Here is a 21,634-nt window from a genome sequence, read left to right as displayed (position 1 = left end):
CTAAGCACGCTCAACAGGCCAAAGCATTGCTTGGGAAGGTGTTTTCACCGTAGATGCCGAAAAGCTTATTTTTAAACTTCAGTTACTCAGCAATATTGACAATTTTCCTTCAGATATTAAACAATGATTAACATTAATCCATAACCCGCAACTGCTTGCTAAATTGCTGTTGCTTTTTTTAAAAAAGATTTTAACTCAGTTTTGAGTTGTATGACCACAAATGCAAAGCACTAGATCAGTAGGTAGTATTTTAAAGAAACTAGTATGACCTTCAGATCATTTAAAACAACATGGATTTTTTTTTGTATTTCACAAACTGTCTATATTGTCTTTTCTCTAAGGTACTTTTCTCTAAAGCCCCTATTCCTCTGATGTTACCAAAGAACGAGAACTTTTACAATAAATATTGGTGAATAACAAATCTTGGGAAAGTATATCTGATGGTAAGAAGAAATGTAATTTTTTTCTATAATAATTCAGATGTAATTGTTACTATGTCCCTGAATTACATGCTAGATACATCTTTGCCTAGAAAATTTACCTTTTCTTTTCCAACTGCTTTGGCTACAAATGTTGAGAAAGCCACACTAACAAGCTTCTCAATGCCAGTGAGCACGTCCTGTACCATGACCTTGATACCGATCTAAAATGAAAAAAAAGGTAAACAAATACAGTCTTGGTCATCCAGAAACAGTTCAGATTTCAGCATTCAAACTTTAATCACATATATGTACCATTATTTTCTTTCTTTTTAAAAATGAAACCAGAATTTTAACTTATTTCTAAGCAATAGAATTATTTTAATAATGTTATGTAACATTGGACTAATAACATTTTCTGATTATAAAAATTATCTATTCACCATGTAAAATTTAGGAACTCTGACTATCCAGAGTATATATTATCAGTAATCCCATCACCTGGAGATAATAATTATAAATTTTAGGTAAATTTTTTTCTAGCTTTTCATTTTATATATCATATGTGATATGTATAATATATACACATACATAATATATACACATAATTATATCATATCACATAATATATACATATTTTATAACATATTCCATACATATGACATGAAATATATGTGTGTATATATGCATGTGTATATAAAATTATAATGTATTTACAGTTTTATGTTCTAATTTTTAAAAATTTGGCATTATATGACAAGCCCTTTTAAATTTCATAATTAGTAAATATGTTTTTGAAAACAAGATCTTAGTGACTGCCTTATAAACCTATCAGAGAGATGTACTGTCACTTTTTTTAGGCTTTACTCTCAGAGGTTTTTTTTGTTTTTTTTTTTCAATCTCTCTAGGCAGCATAGTCTCAGAGTTTCATAACCAAGATAACAGGGATAGAAGAACATCATGTATTTACAGCTTGGTTTCTGTGATTAATTTTTCAGGAGTAATAAGAAGGTAGCTGAGACACTTTATGTTGTTACTAAAATGGGCTAAAATGTCCCCCTGCATAAAGAGCTCTGAAGCTTGGTCCTCAAGTTTGCACTTTGCAGAAGTGTCGGTAAACTCAAGGACTTGTCTGTGGATTCTCGCTAATAAACCTTTTCCCTACATATCTCAGATGAGTAACATTATCTTCTGGAAACAATGAGCTATCTCAGGCACAGCTCAGCACTGTGTTATCAACAATAAAGAATATCCCTACCCATATCTTTACCATGTACACCATGTAAAAAGTAGAATAATAATCTATGACTCATTTTAAGTCACTCAACTCATAAATGCAAATTAGTATTTACATGGCAAATCCTAAATTAACTAGATGGTGATTAGCCAAAATTAAAGTATTCCCAACTCTCAACCCTCAATCAGCTTTCTACTTTTAGAGAAATGGGCAAATGAAAATTAAAATATAAAAATCTAACAGTAAAAACAAAGCAACAATTCTGGAGTGTTAAAATAAGTTCTAAACACTATCTTCTACTAGAACAGTTACCTTAGTTATATGTGATAACCAAATGTTTCAAAAACATATGACAAAAAAAATTTCACTGTGGTATAAGAGATTAGGTAAGATTGGAATTACATCCTGTGAAAACAACTAGAAAACTGGACAAAATAAGCATCTCTTTCACACCTATAAAAATAGGCAGCATAGGACTGTGATCCCCAAATAGGGAAAAACAATGAGAGGAGCACTGTGTTCCCAGGTTCTCAGGCTAAAGGGAATTTATAGTTAGGGTTAGGGAAGGAAAACCTAACTCTGCTAAACTGAACAGAGCTAAAATTTGTGAGGTAGAGAACCAGAGAAGGAAGCTAAAAAAAAGAAAGAATTCCAGAAATATGCATGTGAATCTTTGGGTTGATACTAACTGGAGCATATACAGGGTGAAACCTCACAAGGCCAGACAAGAACAGCTTCTGAGAAACAAACAATTCCTGGGAAAGTGTAACATGAACAATTCCAAGAACTCACACACAGCTGGGAATCTTTTGAGTTCTCTCCAGCCAGATTTCACAACATCTTCATATGCATGTGCAGTACATAGACATATACAATATACAACACCTTCACAGAGATAACAGAAGATCCCAACTTCAAGGACGGGCTAAAGTAACCCTAGAGTAGAGTATTGTAGATCTTCCATAGACGAGCTTAAAATAGATCTTCAAAGGCTCAAACCACTCTGCAAGTAACAACATCTTCCTGCCAGGAAAAGTTTGACACTCTTTTTAAAGAAAGGTAACAAAAGCCAGCATTAAACAATGTAAAATTCACAATGTTCAGCATCCAGTAGAAACTGCTAGATGCAAGAAAATTATTAGATGAAAGGTAATGTAAATAAAACAACAGATAACAGAAATGATGGAATCAACAACAAAGAATATTAAAACAGCAATTAAATATAGGCACCGTGAACTCAGAGAGGTGGAACAGGAGTCAGCAACATCTTCTTAATGGATAAGGCCAGAGAGTAAATATTTTAAGTATTATGGCCACATGGACTCTATCGCAACTACTCAACTCTGTCAATGTACTGTGATAGCAACATGGACAAAACATAAATGAACGAATGTAGCTGTGCTCCAAAAAAATTTTGTTTAGCCAGGCACAGTGGCACACACCTATAATCCCAGGACTTTGGGAGGCCAAGATGGGTGGATCTGGTCAGGAATTTGAGACCAGCCTGGCCAACAATGGTGAAACCCTGTCGCTACCAAAAATACCAAAATTAGTCAGGTGTGTTGGCATGTGCCTGTAATCCTAGCTACTCAGGAAACCAAGGCAGGAGAACTGCTTGAACCTGGGAGGCAGAGGTTTCAGTGAGCTGAGATTGTGCCATTGCACTCCAGCTTGGGCAACAAGAGTGAAACTCCATCTCAAAAAAAAAAAATTCATAAAAACAGGTCCATAGGCCATAGTTTGCTGACTCCTAGTATAAAGAAAAATATGAAAATAATGAGGAAAGAATGGAAAATATAAAAAATACTAAAGTGGGACTTTCTAAGTTAAAAAATATATAAATCTGAAATAAAAAACAAACCAGGTAAGATTAACAGCAGTTTAGACAATGCAGGGGAAAAAGTCAGTGAAGCTGAAGATGACAAAAGAAGCTACACAGAATGTAGCATGGAGAGAAAGGAAGACTGAGAGAGAAAAGGAACAGTATCAGTGAGCTGTGGAACACTAATGACAAGTCTAAAATTCTAAAGTCCAAAAGGAGGGACAGGACAAAAGACAGGAAAGAAAAAAAGAAGATGTAACAGCTGAAAAAAAATCCACATTTCTTAGAAATGATAAATCCATAGATCCAGTAGCTCAAACAAAACCCAGCAGAATAAATGTGAAAAAAAACCAAGGTATATAATAATTTACTTGCTGAAAACCAGTGACAAGAAAATATTCAAAACAGTCAAAGAAAAAGAAAACATACCATGTAAGAAGAGCAAAGATAAGGGTAACAGCAGACTTCTCAGAGAACCATACATGCCAAAAGACAATGGAGAGACCCCCATAGAGTGCTGCGAGGTGGGAAATGCAGCCAGGCTAGAATTCTCTATCTGCTGAATATGAATATCTTTGAAATATGAAGATCAAACAAAGCTGAAAAAAGAAGTGCGAAAAGAGTATCTTTAGACAGAGGGGAAATGACACTGGGGAGAAATCTGGAGTTATACAATACACAAAAGATAAAGAACATCCGAAATGGCAACTATGTGGGTATATATATAAAATATATTCTTTCCATTTTTATTCTCTTTAAAAGATGACTGACTGTCTAAAACATAGGTAATAACTATGTAGTTTAGGGTTTACCTCCTACATACGTGCATGTAGAAGATATGACAATAACAGCACAAAGGCTGGGACATGGGAAGGGAAGTGTGTACTGTTATAAGGTTATTACACTATACTCAAAGGGATGTTGTATAATTTGAAGGTAGCCTCAGATAAGTTGTCATATTGTAAACCTGAGGAAAAAAACACTAAAACCAAAACAAATACGTATGATTAAAACATCAATAGTGGAGATAAAATGGATTACTAAGCATTACTCTAAAAAATGCAGGAAAAGATGGGGACAGGAAGAAACAAAGAACAGATGGAAGAGATAGAAGACAAACAGCCAGATGATAGATTTCAACTCTATCATATAGATAATCAAATGTAAATAGTTTAAACACTTTAGGTAGAAGGCAGAGATTGTTAGACTAACTTAAAAAATAGCATCTAAATATATTCTGTTGATAAGAAACCCACTTACATATACAAATAAAAGACAGATTAAAAGAAAAATAATAGGAAAAAAACCCCTGCTATTCCAAAGAAAGCTTGTCTGGCTAAATTAATATTGAACAAAGTAGATTTCAAAACAAAAACCAGAGATAAAAAGGTAAACTTCATAACGATAAAAGGCTCACAACATCAGGAAGAGTTAAGAATGCTGGCGGGGTGCAATGGCTCATGCCTGTAATCTCGGTGCTTTGGGAGGCCAATGTGGTGGATCACCTGAGGTCAGGAGTTCAAGACCAGCCTGGCCAACATGGTGAAACCCCGTCTTTATTAAAAATACAAAAATTAGCAGGTGTTCTAAAACAAATAGAAAGAGAATAATGTAATAACAAATAGTAGAAATCAAATATATCATGCTAAGTGAAGTAAACTAGACACAAATGATTATGTATATTATATTATTTCATTTATACAAAATTCAATAAAGGGCCAAAAAAAAAAAAAGGGTACCGACCTAAAGTAAATGAGTGATTTTCACAAGCTGAGGCCTGAGGCAGCTGATTGCAAAGGGGAATGAGGGGGCTTTGTGTAGTGATGGGAATGTTGTGTATTACAGTGGTGGTGATCCAAGTATATAACTTTGTCAAAGCCCAGCAAAATGTATAATTAAAATGGGAGATTTTTAATGTAAAATATATCTCAATAAAACTGATTTTTTTTTTTTTTTAAGCGACAGAGTCTTGCTCTGTCACCAGGCTGGAGTGCAAGGGAATAATCTCTGCTCACTGCAACCTCCACCTTCTGGGTTCAAGCCATTCTCCTGCCTCAGCCTCCTAAGCAGCTGGGATTACAGGCAGCATGCTGCCACACCCAGCTAATTTTTGTATTTTCAGTAGAGATAGGGTTTCACCATGTTGGCTAGAATGGCCTTGATCTCTTGACCTCATGATCTACATGTCTCGGCCAAAGTGCTGGGATTACAGGCATGAGCCACCACACCCGGTCGTGATTTTTTTTTGGTTGTTTTTTTTGTTTTGTTTTGAGATGGAGTCTTGCTGTCTTCCAGGCTGGAGTGCAATGGCGCAATTTTGGCTCACTGCAACCTCTGCCTCCTGGGTTCATGCGATTCTCTTACCTCAGCCTCCTGAGTAGCTGGAACTGCAGGTGTATGCCACCATGCCCGGCTAATAATGAAACTGGTTTTAAAAGACATCTTCTAAGGACAAAATATATAAATAAAAAACCCACTCTCATATAAAGTGCTCTTAGTGCAAATGGGCCAATATCATCTATTAATAGTAACACATCACACACACTCCAGAGGAGGGAAGAGACTGATCAGTACAGTCTGAGAATTCCCTTGAGGTGGGGCTGGCACAGAGCAGGGTTCCTGCTTGCTTTGGATTCAGGGGGAAGTCAGTCATTTATTTCTACTCAGCAAATTAGCAGAGGGCTGGCCTCAGTTGTGGCAGGAAAGTGAAATTGAACAGGATGACCCTAAAGGACATGTCCAGTTTGAAAAAGTAAAAATAAAAATGTTTAGTTGGTATCAGATTTAGGGGAAAAAATTTCAAGAAATTTCTATCAGGTGGTAGAAAATAAGACAAAATCTGGTGGCTGCCTGGTCATGATTTGCAGAGGATGAAAGAGAACAAAATTCTGCACAGTGGATCAGGCCTGGAAAGTCAGTGGAGGCTAGAGTTTACTTTCCCTAGCATCAGAAATCTGTGGTTTCAAACTCACTGGGTTTTATATTTCTTTTCTTAGCTTTTAGATAAGCCTGGTTTAGAAATTCTAGCCTGTCTCAGGGAAGAGGAGGAAAAGGAGAAATGCAAAGGAGCTTTTATCTATATTTGGACTGTCTATCAGGAGTGTGTGGCCCTGAGGAGACAGACCAAGCCAGGGGCTCCTGTGTGCAAAGGCTAAGAGCCCCGCAGTTGAATAAATAAACAGTGTCCAGAAACACCGTTCGCTGACAGAGCTTGTTTTCACGAGCATTTCCTTTCCGCTTTCTTCAAGTGCTTTGTTTCCTGTTTGTTTGGATAATGGTAGAAAGTGACCACATCAGGTTAATGCCATCATCAAGGGCACAGTTACTGTCCAAACAGTTGTTATAGTTGAACTGCGTTTCTCATTCTAAATTCTTTTTTCTTTTTGAGACAGAGTCTCGCTCTGTCACCGGCCTGGAGTGTGATGGCATGATCTTGGCTCACTGCAACCTTCACCTCCCAGGTTCAAACTATTCTCTTGCCTCAGCCTCCCAAGTAGCTGGGACTACGGGCGCATGCCACCACGCCTGGCTAACTTTTTGTATTTTAGTAGAGATGGGGTTTCACCATGTTGGCCAGGATGGTCTCAATCTCCTGACCTCCTGATCCACCCGCCTCGACTTCCCAAAGTGCTGAGATTACAGGCATGAGCCACCTTGCCCGGCCTCCCCCTTCCAAATTCTTAGTCCTAACTCCCAGAATGTAAATGTGGAAATAGCACGGTTGCAGACGTCATTAATTAACATGAGGCCAGACTGCGGTGGAGCAGGCCTCTAATCCAATATGACTGATCTTTACAAAAAGGGGAAATTTGGAAGCAGACACCCGCACAGGGAGAACACATGTGAAGATGAAGGCAGAGATCCGATGATGCAGCAGAAGCCCAGAAATACCAAAGACTACAGAAAACCACAAGGTGCTAGGAGAACGGCGTGAGCAGATTCTCCCTCCAGCCCTCAGAGAAACCAGCCCTGCCCATATACTGATGTAGGACTTCTAGTCCCAGGACAATACATTTCTGTGATTAGGCCACCCAGTCTGTGGTGCTTTGTTATGGCGGCCCTAGCAAACAAACAGAAGCTCTTCCATGTCTTCATGCCTAGAGATCAAACGGACTGCCACTGAGCAGCCTGGAGGGTGCAATCTGAGATCCAGCAACTCCTTTCTTGCTAACATAACCTGAATAGAGATCTCAAGAGCCCCCGAGAATGTGGTATTCACAATCGTAGAGAAAAGCAAACCAAGGGGATGCGAAAGAAAAATCTTCTAAATTCACCTACTTCCTAAAGTCCAGTTATCTTGCTTTTCAAAAGCTAGTTAATTATGGAACTAGTTTCTATCAGAGAGTGAGGAGATGGGCAACAGATAGAGTTAGAATAATAGTAGAGTCAGAATAACTGAGAAATAAAATCCATACTTTATAAAGAATTAAGAGTGTCCTTTTCTCTTGCAGGTTTACTTTCTGTATATCCTTCTATGTAGAAATAGTGTATTGTACCATGTTGAAATGGGTGTGGTTTTTTTTTTTTTGAGACAAAGTGTTGCTGTGTCACCCAGGCTGGAGTGCAGTGGTACAATCATAGCTCACTGTAGCCTCAAACTCCTGGGCTCAAGCAATCCTCCCACCTCAGTCTCCTGAGTAGCCTGGACTGCAGGCACTTAACCACTGTGCTGGGTAACTGCTTTTTTCTTCTTAGAGATTGGGTCTTGCTATGTTGCCCAGGCTGTTCTTACTCCTGGCTTCAAGTGATCCTCCTGCCTCAGACTCCCAAAGTGCTAGGGATTATAGGCATGAGTGCCTGGTTGAATTTTAGCTGGGAAACAGTGAAAACATCTGCTGCATATTATGTACCAGTGACCTGACTACACATTCCAGGGCCTTCTGAAACTCAGAATCTCATTAACTCCCAGTATTACTCTAGGCCTCCTGCTCTGCGCTTTGTAAACAATGAAGGAGTGAGCACCAACAGGCAGAAGTTTGAAAAGGTGCCTCTTACCTCCATGCTTGTGCTGAATGCTCTAGTAACTTTTGCTTTGATGGTTATAACTTGTCCAATTCTAGGGGGAAACAAACAAAAAAACCCTCAGTAGTTCAAGTACGTTTCATTTTAGATCAGACTTAAAGATTACTTACATGCATGCCATAAAGCAGTTCCACCTTATCATGCTGACAATGTTCACGCATGGGAAATTCAGGTTAATGATAATGGAAAAAGACAGTGCTTAAAAGCAAAGGCCAATCACTGTAAACCACACTTACAGTGTTAGCGGACCACCAGTATTGAAACAGAAAAGAGCCTTTGCAAAGGTAGTGTGCGACCTGACTCCAGATCTGCAACCAACACATACTGACTATACAGCAGCTGTTTCCCCAGGAAAAGTTAAGACAAATACACCAGTACATCTATACAGCTGATATTTTTAAATGTTAGTTAATACAAAAATGGACAAACATACGAAAAAGCAAGCAAGCAAACCCATCAGCTTCGACAGGTTTGTATGGGCCCTCAGTGACACCAGGTGGTCTAGCTACTCCCTGCTATTACTGAAACTTCAATCATGTAACCTGAAGTTGTTCCAGATCTTTTGTGTTAAGGCTCATCAGTCAGCTCTAATCCCTTCACCTTAGCGGAAGGTGAGAGGTTACCCAATAGAAGCCCCCTTGATCACTTTTCCTTAACTTCAAGGTTGAACTGCATTTGCACCTTTCTCTTTGCTGTTCTGTTTCAGGGGAAGAGGGATCTCTCAAGACCTAATCTCTATCTTTACCAGTGCCCATGGTCCCATCCTCTTGTGGCCCTGTCCCCTCCCTTGTTGGCTCTGTGTCATCAATTCTGTCCTCTTTTCTGCTTTTTTTTTGAGATAGAGTCTCACTCTGTCGCCCAGGCTGCAGTGCAGTGGAGCAATCCCAGCTCACTGCAACCTCGGACTCCCGGGTTCAAGCGATTCTCCTGCCTCAGCCTCCCAAATAGCTGGGATTACAAGCACATGCCACCACGCCCGACTTAATTTCGTATTTTTAGTAGAGATGGGGTTTCACCATGTTGGTTAGATTGGTCTTGAACTACTGACCTAGTGATCTGTCCGCCTTGGCCTCCCAAAGTGCTGGGATTACAGGCGTGAGCAACAGCACCCAGCCCTCTTCTCTGCTTTCAATCTCTGCCCCTTTCCCGATTCTCCATCAGGAGAATGCTCAAGGCTTCTCCTTTCTAAAATCTTTCTCTCAAACCTATTCTATCTCAAGACATTTTCCTTTTCTTCATATTCAACCTTCTTAAAAACATCGTTTATTTTTCTAACTTACACATTTCACTAATGTTCACTGAGTTATGAGTAGTCCTGGCATTAAGCCAGGTCTAAGGATACAGTGATGAACAAGGCAAAACTGCTGACTTGAAGGAGACCAATCGTTCTTTGGGATACTGGGACATAAACAGATAAAGTCCAAAAGATTACAAAGGAATTAATGACAATTCTTTAACAATAAAAACCCTTGTCACTAATTAAATGAAGTGCAGTGTTTCTCAGTGTGGCCATACTAATAACAGTGACTACTCTCTATGTGTCACTGTGTGTAAATCAGGCACCATGCTAAATGCTTTGTATCATAATCTAACAACACGTCATTCACTGAGCAGTAACCCCATGAGGTGGGCATTATCATTCTCATTTCATTCCCATCAGGAAATGGGCTTAGAAGGTGACATAGTCAGTGACTGGTAGGGCCAGAGTTCAAACCCTGGTCTTATCTGGCTCCAAAGCCTTGACAACATTACCCTACTCAGGCTTCTGGTAAATAATTGGAATTTATGCTATTTTAATCACAGTAGAGAGGCTTGTTCAGATATATGTATATCACTCTATCGCCCAGGCTGGAATGCAGTGGTTCAATCATGGCTCACTGGAGCCTTAAATTCCTGGGCTCAAGCGATCTTTCTGCATGGGCCTCCCAAGTGCTGGGATACAGCATGAGCCACTGCACTCGGCCCAGATATATGAAAGACAGTCTATAAGATGAACCAGTTAGGTTTACATAGAAGAGTGACCACATCTGGTCAATGGCTTTGCCCCCATACTGTTACTCCATATATCTGTCATAATCTGTAGCATTCTTGGCAGGAAAAACTGGAAGTAAAAAGTTTAATAATACATATATATGCATATTTATTGAAGCAAATAATTTCTATACTAGAAATCGGAACAAATTTAAATTTCTGGCACAGTTTTATTAACCCTTAATTTTACTAGTTTGAAAACTGATAAAACCTACATAACTGCTCTGAAGAAAAATTTGGCAAAATCTAATAAGATGACATATGCATTTACCCTTTGACTCAGCAATCCTATTTCTAGAAATCTGTCCCACAATGGCCAGGCATGGTGGCTCATACCTGTAATCCCAGCACTTTGGGAGGCCAAGGTGGGTAAATCACCTGAGGTCAGGAGTTCGAGACCAGCCTGGCCAACATGGCAAAACTCCATCTCTACTAAAAATTCAAAAATTAGCTGGGTGGCACATGCCTGTAGATTCAGCTGCTCAGGAGGCTGGGGCAGGAGAATTGCTTGAACCCAGGAGGCAGAGGTTGCAGTGAGCCAAGATCATGCCATTGCACTCCAGCCTGGGTAACAGACCAAGACTCTGTCTCAAAAATAACAACAAAAAATTTTAAAGAAACCAAGAAAATGAAGGAAGGAAGGAGAAAGAAAGAAAGAAAAAAAGAAAGAGAAGAAAGAAAGAGAAAGAAAGAGATCTCACAAACATACTGGCAAAAATACAAACATACATCTGCACAAGACTACATATTGAAATATTATTTGTAATAGCAAAAGACTGGAAACAATCTCAATGTTCATCAGTGGAGGACCAGTTGAATAATGCAGCACACTCCATAATGGAGTACTAGGTAGATATGAAAAGGAATGATGAATATCTAGAATATCTACTTACAGTTTTGCCCAGTTTAATGACGGGGATGTGTTCTGAGAAATGCTTCATTAGGTGATTGTGTTGTTGTGCAAACATCATAGGGTGTGCCCACACTAACTTGGATGGTGTAGCCTCCTACACACCTGGGCTGTACGGTCTAGCCTATTGCCCCAGGCTACAAACCTGCAGAGGCTGTTACTATGCTGAATGCTGTGGGCAACCATAACACAATGGTAAGTATTCATGTGTCTAAATATAGCTAAACTTAGAAAATGTTCAGTAAAAATGCAGTATTAAAATCTTTTTTTTTTTTTGGAGACAGAGTTTTGCTTTTGCTGCCCAGGCTAGAATGCAGTGGCATGATCTCAGCTCATAGCAACCTCCACCTCCAGGTTTCAAGCAATTCTGCCTCAGCCTCCTGAGTAGCTGGGACTACAGGCACGCACCACCCAGCCCAGATAATTTTTGTATTTAGTAGAGATGAGGTTTCATCATGTTGGCCAGGCTGGTGTTGAACTTCTGACCTCAGGTGATCCACCTGAGGATCAGGTGGGGGATTATAGGTATGAGCCACCTTCCAAACTGCAGGGATTATAGGCATGAGCCACCACACCAGGCCAATACTAAAATCTTATGGGACCATTGTCACTGACCAAAATGCCGCTATGCAGCACATGACTGAATATGGGTATGGAGTGGTTTTCTAGATAGAAATACTGTATATTTTATAGTGTGTACTTTACACACTAGATATACTTTTCTCCACCTCATTTTTATTTTAAGTGAAAAAAGGGAAGTGGAGAAAAGTATAGTGTGTTGAAATTTATTTTTAAAATAACATGGATACCTATAAATATTTCTTTACATTAAAAAAAGGGATAAGCCACAAAATAAATAAAATGGTTATACAGAGAGGGAAGGACTTAGATAGAAGGTAGAGAGAAGCTGGATTCCCCAGAGGGAAATAGGTCTGTTTTCCAGATTTGACTCTGGTATCTGCAGATATTTTAAACCATAAAACAAAATTAAATAAAAATAAAAGTCATTTCTACAAAATAAAAAGCAATATTTGTTAGTGACAATATTGGTAGTGTTATTCTGAATCTAATTAATGTGTACATGTGTGTATATACATATTAATTTGAATCAAATAAGTTTATGTCTTTAAATGTCAAGATATTCAGCATAAAATAAAAAAATCAGAGATACGGACATAAAAATCAATTAAGTAAAACCATATCCTAAATTATTACAGTTTATTAATATAAATGCTTTAAAAACACATAATTCCTAATTCCCTCTGCTGAAAAGGCCAAGAACTAATGCCCATGCTGATGTGAGTGAGCACCTTGCCTGGCCAGGTTGTGGTCTCTATTTCTACTGCAAGGAATCGGGACTCTTGGAGAAATAATGGATTCCAAGTTTGTGGGGGCAAAGGTAAAAGATGAGCTGGACATATTTTGTACCAGAAGGCCAAGGAATTATTAAACACCTTCAACTCTGAGCTTTTGTTCAAGGGACTTAGGAATTAAACTGAAGAAGCTCCCACTGCTCAAAGAGGGGGCAGTCTGAGCTCCTGTAAGAATAATAACATTGGCCAGGCACGGTGGCTCATACCTGTAATCCCAGCACTGTGGGAGGCCGAAGCAGGTGGATAACCTGAGGTCAGGAGTTCAACACCAGCCTGGTCAACATGGTGAAACCCCGTCTCTACTAAAAATACAAAAAAAATTATCTGGGCGTGGTGGCGGGCACCTACAATCCCAGCTACTTCGGGAGGCTGAGCCAGGAGAATTGCTTCAGGAGAATTGCTTGGACCTGGGAGGCTAATAACATTGGTGAATTGTAACACATCAAATACATGAAAATCCATAGGTTCCTAATGAGTAAAGGGAAAGAGTCCTGGGCAAACTTTTCCTCAGGGTGCTCAGGTCATTCGTGAGTGTTTCCCTCTAGAAAAGCATTTCAGAAAATACACGAAGAAGAAATGATAGAATTCACATATTACCATGTTTCCAGTGTCTAATGACAGAATGGTTGTAGTCTATGATCATTAGATGTTATATGCTCTTGACATGAGATGTTTTTACCAAAATATCACATCTTCATCAACCGGGCACGGTGGCTCACGCCTATAATCCCAGCACTGTGAGAGGCCGAGGTGGGTAGATACCTGAGGTCAGGAGTTCAAGACCAGCCTGGCCAACATGGTGAAACCTCATCTCTACTAAAAATACAAAAAGTATCTGGGCGTGGTGGCATGTGCCTGTAGTCCCAGCTACTGTCTCTCAACTGAGGCAGGAGAATCTCTTGAACCTGGAAGGTGGAGGTTGCAGTGAGTCAAAATCACAGTGCCACTGCACTCCAGCCTGGGCAACAGAGCAAGACTCCATCTCAAAGAAAAAAAAAAAATCAAAACTTCATCATATTCAATTTTTAGAGGTAACTGTCAGATTGCAAGAAATACAAAAGACTGGAGAACACATTAATCATGGCTATAGTGAGCAAATACAGAGTGTGTAAATTCTACAAGACAAATGACCAGGTTTCTTTAAAAAGTAAATTGCAAGATAGAAGGAAGGGAAAGTTACATGTTAAAGCACACTTAAAAGACATATTGCCTAAATGGAATCCTGGTTTAATAAATCCTGTAAGACCTTCCAGTGGGACAGACAGGATGTGGAAGCAGAACAGTGCAGACTGGTGATTCCGACCCTGTGCAGGCCTAAGCTAGTGTATGTGTTTGTGACATAGTTTTTAATAAAAAAGTTTAAAAAGTGAAAAAACAACAACGAATTTTTAAAATAGAAAATAGCTTATAGAGTAAGGTAAGGACATAAAGAAATTTTTTTTTTTTTGAGATGGAGTCTCACTCTGTCACCAGGCTGGAGTGTGGTGGTGTAATCTCGGCTCACTGCAGCCTCCGCCTCCTGGGTTCAAGCAATTCTCCTGCCTCAGCCTCCTGAGTAGCTGGTACTATAGGTGCAAGCCACCACACGCAGCTTTTTAAAAATATTTTAGTAGAGATGGGGTTTCATCATGTTGGCCAGAATGGTCTTAATCTCCTGACCACGTAATCCACCCACCTCAGCCTCCCAAAGTGATGGGATTACAGGCGTGAGCCACCGCGCCCGGCCAAAGAAAAATATTTTTGTACATCTCTACAAAAGGCTGGTGTTTTAAGCTCAGTATTATTACAAAAGAACCAAAAAAATTTTTTTAAGTTTATAAAGTAAAAACGTTACAGTAAGCTAAGGTTAATTTATAATTAAAGAAAGAAAACTATTTTCATAAATGTAGTGTAGCGTAAGTGTGTGGTATTTGTAAAGTCTATGGTAGTGTTAGGTAGGGTCTCGGCCCTTCACATTGCTCAGCACTCACTCACTGACTCATGCAAAGTAACTTCCAGCCTTGCAGGCCCCATTCATGGTAAGTGCCCTATACAGAGGTACCATTTTTTTCTTTTATACTGTATTTTACTGTATCTTTTTTCTGTTTAGCTACATTTAGATATACCAATACTTACCATTGTGTTATAATTGCCTATAGTTTGCAGTACAGTAACAGGCTGCACAAGTGTGTAGCGTAGAAGCAACAGGCTATACCACGTAGCCTAGGTGCATAAGAGGCTGCATTGTGGAGATTTGTGTAAGCACACTCTGTGAGTTCGCATAGGAAGAAATCATTAGTCGTGCTGTCTCAGAACGTAGCCCATCATTAAGTGATGCATGCTGTATAGACTGAAATATTTATAGATGATGCTGGAGATTTTCTTCAAAACAATCCAGGCATGTGGAGTGTAGAGAGATATTGATAAAGCAAGAGTGTCTGCAGGTTTTTTATTGCTGTAGCTAGGGGCGAAGGGTCCTTGGGATACACTGTACTATCTCTCTTGTTTTATAGGTTGCTGCAAAAGTAATGGTGGTTTTTGCAATTACCAACCTAAATATGCATGTTTGAAATGTTTGTGTATCTTGAGATTTTCTGCAATAAGAGGTGGTAAAGCACACAAGCACTTTCACACACAAAATGTTTTTCATAATTTACTCTCTACTCAGATGAGTTCGTGTTTACCTACCAACCTAATGATGAAATTCACCATCATAAAGATACTCATTATCCTCATTATCTTTAATAATTCTTCTAGTAGAGGAAGGAGACTTTAATAATTAGCTCTTACTGGCCAGGCATGGTGGCTCACGCCTGTAATCTCAGCACGTTGGAAGGTCAGGGGGCAGATTGCTTGATCCCAGGAGTTCGAGATCAGCCTGGACAAAATGATGAAAAAATATATATACAAAAAAAATTAGCCACATGGGCATGGTGGTGCAGGCTTCTTGGGAGGCTGAGGCAGAAGGGTCACTTGAGCCCAGGAGGAATAGGTTGCAGTGAGCTGAGATCACACCCCTGCACTCCAGTATGGGAAACAGAGTGAGACAATTAAAAAAAAAAAAAATATATATATATATATATATAGTTATAGATGATGCTTCAGATTTTCCTCCAAACAATCCAGGCATCTGCAGGAGTGTAGAGAGGTATTGATAAAGCAGGAGTGTCTGTGGGTTGATTATTCCTGCAGCTAGGGGTTATGCCTTACACCACAATGCATCTAAGGCTGAGAGCTATTTCTCCACAAAATTAAGACTGTGAAGTTAGAGTGTTTATTATAAGTAGGCCCTGTGATTATTTTTTTTACTTACTTAAATTGGGTCACATGTTATTTAATTAAGAAACAAGATCACTACCGCTGCATGAATAAGCTCAGGTGCTACCAGTGCATGTCCCAAATGAACCAACAAACCCAGGAGAAAGGAGCGATGGAGCAGTGTCACTTACCTAGCTGTCTCCTCAAACTGTATGTCATCCACTGAGGCTGTAACACAGGAAACTCCAGCGTGTTTCTCAGCTTCAAAAAATACAGAAAAAGGTGCTGCTATAGTGGTGACATTAGAATATTTCAGTATAAGGGAAAGGAATGAAATGCATGTGCCTTGATTTTAGTCACCCATCCCTCATTCATCATAGTGCCACTGTGCCTACACTTCCACGAGCTTCTCTGCTCTGTAAGTCATGCTCCTACTGCATGGTAATTACTGCACTTTATCCTAAATTTTAACTTATATGATCCTGTGGTTGAAATTTAATACCAATATCCAGCAAATCTTGCTATTGAAATAGCAATTTTAGTAAGTTGGTGATGACTTTAAATGTTTCATCAGGTACTATCCTTCTTTTGTTTTCAAATCAAAGCATCACAGGTGTATCCACTTGCCCACATAACCAGCAGCAGAATCAGTTTAACCACTGTAAGCATTGAGCAGTATGGGAAACCCTGAGTCATCCCAAATCAAAGAGGATCTTCTCTGAATATCAGAGAAAAAGAGAGAGATGGGCAGATAGTAGATAGTCAATATTCATTTTATTATTACCAAATTTATGCCAAATTCAGTATGTATTAATTTTGTTTAAAATTCATTTGTTTTTCTGTTCTTAGATTGGATAATTTCTGTTGACATATTTTTGCATTTGCTTTTTTTTCGGCCATGTCAATTCTGCTGGTAAGCCTGTCCATAGACTTTATTATTTTAGACACTATATTTTTCAGTTCTGGAATTTCCATTTGGCTTTAAAAAAAAGTTTCTATTACTTTGCAGAAATGTACTACCTTTCAACCTTTTTTCCCTTTTTTTTTTGAGACGGAGTCTCATTCTTTTGTCCTGGCTGGAGTCCAGTGGTACAATCTCGGCTCACTGCAATCTCCACCTTCCAGATTCAAGTGATTCTCCTGCCTCGGCCTCCCTAGTAGCTGGGATTACAGATGCCTGCCACCATACCCGACTAATTTTTGTATTTTGAGTAGAAATGGTGTTTCACCATGTCTCAAACCCCTGACCTAAAGTGATCCACACCATCTCCAGCCTTCCAAAGTACTGGGATTACAGCAGTGTTTATTATCATATTTTTCATGACATTCTTGAGCACAGTTGTACTAGCTGCTTTAAAATTCTTGAAGCTTAATTCGAGCATGAGGGTTATCTAGGGATGAATCTCCATTGATTTGTCTTTTCTCTTAAGAATGAATCATGTTTCCCTTTGCATGTTAAGTAATTTTGGATAATATCCTAGCCATTGTGAGTGATCCATTATAGAAATGTGTTTCTCTGAAAAGAGTTGGTTTTGTTTTTGTTTTTTAAAGCAAGCAGTTAACTTGACCAAACTGAAACAGTAGTTCTGTCTACCTAGAGACAGGCACAACTATTTTCAGTTATTTTGACCTCAGCTAGGAGATTTGGAGTCCATCCTACGCATACATGGTTCAAGATTTGCCAGATACCTGGGCAAAGATTGTAGATAGATTTTGGGGCTCTGTCTCTCTGGCTCCTTCCTTTCTGGAACTTTCCCTTTCATAGTTCAGTAGCTGTGCTTTTCCCAAACCCTGTCTTTGGGCTCTTCAAACCAGCAAGGCTGTGAGTTTTTCATCAGAACTATAGCTGGGGGCAGACTGGCATTTCCTTTCAGGCTTGAAGTCATTTGAAAAACAAAAACAAGGCCGGGTGCGGTGGCTCAAGCCTGTAATCCCAGCACTTTGGGAGGCCGAGGCAGGTGGATCACGAGGTCAAGAGATCCAGACCATCCTGGTCAACATGGTGAAACCCCGTCTCTACTAAAAGATACAAAAAATTAGCTGGGCATGGTGGCGCGTGCCTGTAATCCCAGCTACTCGGGAGGCTGAGGCAGAAGAATTGCCTGAACCCAGGAGGCGGAGGTTGCAGTGAGCCGAGATCCCGCCATTGCACTCCAGCCTGGGTAGCAAGAGCGAAACTCCGTCTCAAAAAAAAAAAAAAAAAAAAAAAAAAAAAAAAAAAACAGAAAGAGCCAACACCATTCTGTTCTTTCATGTGTGAGCTTTCAAGCATTCTAAGCTTACTTTTGTTCACTTTTCACTTGCCTTAAGTCTTTTTTATTTAGTGTTTTGCCCAGAGTTTATAATTATTATCTGTGGGAGATTAACATGTTAGAAAAATCCTTACAGCCCTTGGTGAAGAAAAGAGAAATATGACATGATCAGATTAGCATCTTCAAAGAATACTTTAGAAGCAGTGTGGAGAGAAGACCAGAATGAATGGAGACCACTTCGGAAATCACTGCTGAAGTCCGCAGGAAAGATGATGATAGCTTGGATAAGATGGTTGCTTTGAGGGTGCAGCAAAGTGGCTGGATTTCACAGATTCCTTTAGGGGTAACATTGATAGAACTTGGTTTATGCATAGAGTATACGAAGGCAGAGGTAAGGTGGAAAGAGAGATATCAAGGATGACTCCTAGACTTTTGACTTGCTCGACTAGATGAGTTGAGTGGCACTCCAGAGACAGTAAACCCTGGAAAAGATTCACAAATAGAGAGAAAAATGTGTGCATGAGATGTTCCAAAATAATACACGGACGTGTGGGATAGAGGATTACTCAGACGGCTTCACAGCTTTAGACTTCAGGGACTGGAAAAATAATGGGGCCACTGACAGAAGTGAGGATAGTGAGAATATTTCATCTTCCTTTATTGAGAAGACGTTTTGGAATCCAGCAGTGCCTAGGGGTCATAGCAATGCCTTGGGGCCATGACTGGGATCACAGTAATGTGGCTAAAGAGAAATGCCGGCCTATAAAAAACTCTGAGAAAATGCCAGAGAAATCAGTTTTGTATTATTACAGATTCAGTTACACATTGGCTAAATAATGTCCCCTGCCGATGTGGTGCCTCTGATCACCATAGAGTGTTTAACACAGGCATTATTCATGCTTCCCAAACCGAATTTTTCATACAGGCTTTCTTAATATTAGTAATATTGATATCGTTAATTATAAATATTATACGACTAATAGTAACCTAACTACTAAGGTATAGAGTAATTGATTGTCAGTTGGATCTTTCCATGGTCCGGGTTTCCAAAGATGTCAGGCCACAGAAATGATGACAACCACAGGTGGACCACTGTTTCTCCATCACAAGACAGAAGCACTAAGCAAGGTAAATAAAAGTCACTTCAGTAGTCTCATAATGCATTCAATTGCCTTGGAAATAGGCATCCTTATTATTAGCAACCGCCATGGTTTCTGTATTGTTTCTTTTTCCTACCTGTGGATTAATTTTGTATTCATGTTTCCATTATTACGTTAATATAATCAATGTCAAATCCTGTTTCAAAACAAAACAAAAAAACAAAAACGAGCTGGGCTTAGTGGCTCACGCCAGTAATCTCAGCATTTTGGGATCATGAGGTCAGGAGATCGAGACCTGGCCAACATGGTGAAACCTCATCTCTACTAAAATACAAAAAATTAGCCAGGTGTGGAGGTGCGCAGCTATAGTTTCAGCTGCTTGGGAGGCTGAGGCAGGGGAATAGCTTGAACCTGGGAGGTGGAGGTTGCAGTGAGCCAAGACTGTACCATTGCACTTCAGCCTGGGTGGCAGAGCAAGACTCCGTCTCAAAAAAACAAAAACAAAAACAAAAAAAATCAGGCTTAAACAAGTCATCAATTTCTCACAGTTGTGGAGGCAGGGAAGTTGCAGATGGAGGTGCTTGCCTATGTAGGTCCTAGTGAGGGCTCTTTTCCTGGCCTGTGGATGGCGTCTTCCTGCTGTGGCCTCACATGGCAGAGAGATGAAGATCTCTGGTGTCTCTTCTTATAAGGATATTAATTGTATGGAACCAGGATTTTACTCTTAGGACCTCATTAGCCTTAATTCTTCACTCCAAAAAATACAACCACACCAGGGGTTAGGACTTTAACGTATAAATTTCGGTGGGTAGCGTGGGGGCATAATTCAGTCCATAATAAATGTTCTTGCCATTTTTACTGTCATTCTCTCACAAGAACACTGTTTCCCAGAGACTACATAAGGGCGTGGTAGCAACACGGTCAATGCAGAACCAGGTCTGAGAATTCGGCAATCCTCCGCTAACCAGGCCTTAGAGAGACTCACCAGGATGTAATCTATAGCCACTCCTCTTACTACACTTTTGTTCTTGTCGAAAATAGTTATTTTTTAATTAAAAAGGTTATGTTAATGTGTAGTCCGTTTCTTTTTTTAAAAATAAATTCAAAATATTAAATTTCCAATACGGTAAAAATGATATAAATAACCTAAACAAAAGCTGGCTGGGTGCAGTGGCTCACGCCTGTAATCCCAACACTTTGGGAGGCTGGGGTGGGAGGATCACTTGAGTCCACGAGTTTGAGACCAGCCTGGGCAACATAGCGAGGCCCCATCTCTACAAAAACAAAATGAAACAAAAACACCTGAAAAATGAGCTGGTCCTGGTGGTGTGTGCCTGTGGTCCCAGTTACTCTGGAGGCTGAGGTGGGAGGATCGCTTTAGCCCAGGAGGTAGAGGCTGCAGCGAGCCCTGATGGCGCCACTGCATTTCAGCCTGGGCGACAGTGAGACCTTGTCTCAACAACAACAACAAAACAAAAAACCCTGCAAACGCTCTCTGGGCTCCCCATTTATTTAATGAGATGAAGGACTCCTGAGACCCACACATTTGGGAACCGGCGGTCTCAGCCATGCCCCGCGCGGGTGCACTGTCGCATCCCCCCTGCCCCTGGTTGCGCTGGGCTCAACTCTGCTAGTCCCTTCCTCGCCTTCCTCCTCCGCCCTGCGCCTGCCCGAAGCCCCGGCGCCCGCTTACCCGCCAGGCAGGCGGTGGTGTCGATCCACTTGAGCAGCTGCCCGGCGCTCAGCTCGCCGCGGGCAGTGGCGTGCGCAGGCTGGATGGCCTGGCTCATGAGCACCTCGCCCGGCGCCTGCCGCTCCATGGCCAGGACAAGAGTTCGAAGCCCTTGGGCCCCGAAGCCCGGACATGCCCGCTCCACCCGCCCCGCCCCGCCCGCCCCGCTCCAAAGGGCGCCGGCAAGCCCGCCCGGGCCGCGAACCCCTGGCCCTTCCACTGCCTGGTGCTCGGAGCGGCTAGTGAAGGGTCCCGCAGTGTCGCCCCAGGACTATCGCGAGGGGGGCGAAGGCCAGGGCTCTCGGGTCTCGGGAGAAGCCCGGGAAGTGCACAGGGGCGGGGGGTGCTCCCAGGTAGAGAAGGCTGGCAGCGTGGCTCCCTGAGGGCCGCGGCCGGGCACCGCCCTGGCCAAGGGGATGGGGAAACACTCATGAGCCGCCTGGGGAACTTGGCGGCAGGGGGCGGCAAGAACGAATAGAGTTCATGGTCTCTGGAGAAT

General features: G+C 40.7%; 1 protein-coding gene across 2 annotated transcripts in view; it reads right to left on the bottom strand.

The window, feature by feature from the left end:
• The window catches only part of ACOT12 (acyl-CoA thioesterase 12), a 64,920-nt gene extending 43,680 nt beyond the window's left edge, over window positions 1-21,240 (bottom strand). For both annotated transcript variants that reach the window (XM_002744825.7, XM_008991878.4), the window contains exons 1-4: window positions 21,097-21,240; window positions 16,243-16,312; window positions 8,474-8,534; window positions 542-643 (exon numbers count right to left, since the gene is read on the bottom strand). In XM_002744825.7, coding sequence (XP_002744871.2) covers window positions 542-643; window positions 8,474-8,534; window positions 16,243-16,312; window positions 21,097-21,223 — 360 coding nt within the window. In that variant the 5' untranslated portion in view covers window positions 21,224-21,240. The remainder of the gene's footprint in view (window positions 1-541; window positions 644-8,473; window positions 8,535-16,242; window positions 16,313-21,096) is intronic.
• Between the last annotated feature and the right edge of the window lie 394 nt (window positions 21,241-21,634).

The sequence above is a fragment of the Callithrix jacchus genome, chromosome 2, assembly GCF_049354715.1.
Source record: "Callithrix jacchus isolate 240 chromosome 2, calJac240_pri, whole genome shotgun sequence".
In the NCBI taxonomy this organism is placed as follows: Eukaryota; Metazoa; Chordata; class Mammalia; order Primates; family Cebidae; genus Callithrix; species Callithrix jacchus.
This window is presented reverse-complemented; position numbering and strand designations above follow the sequence as displayed.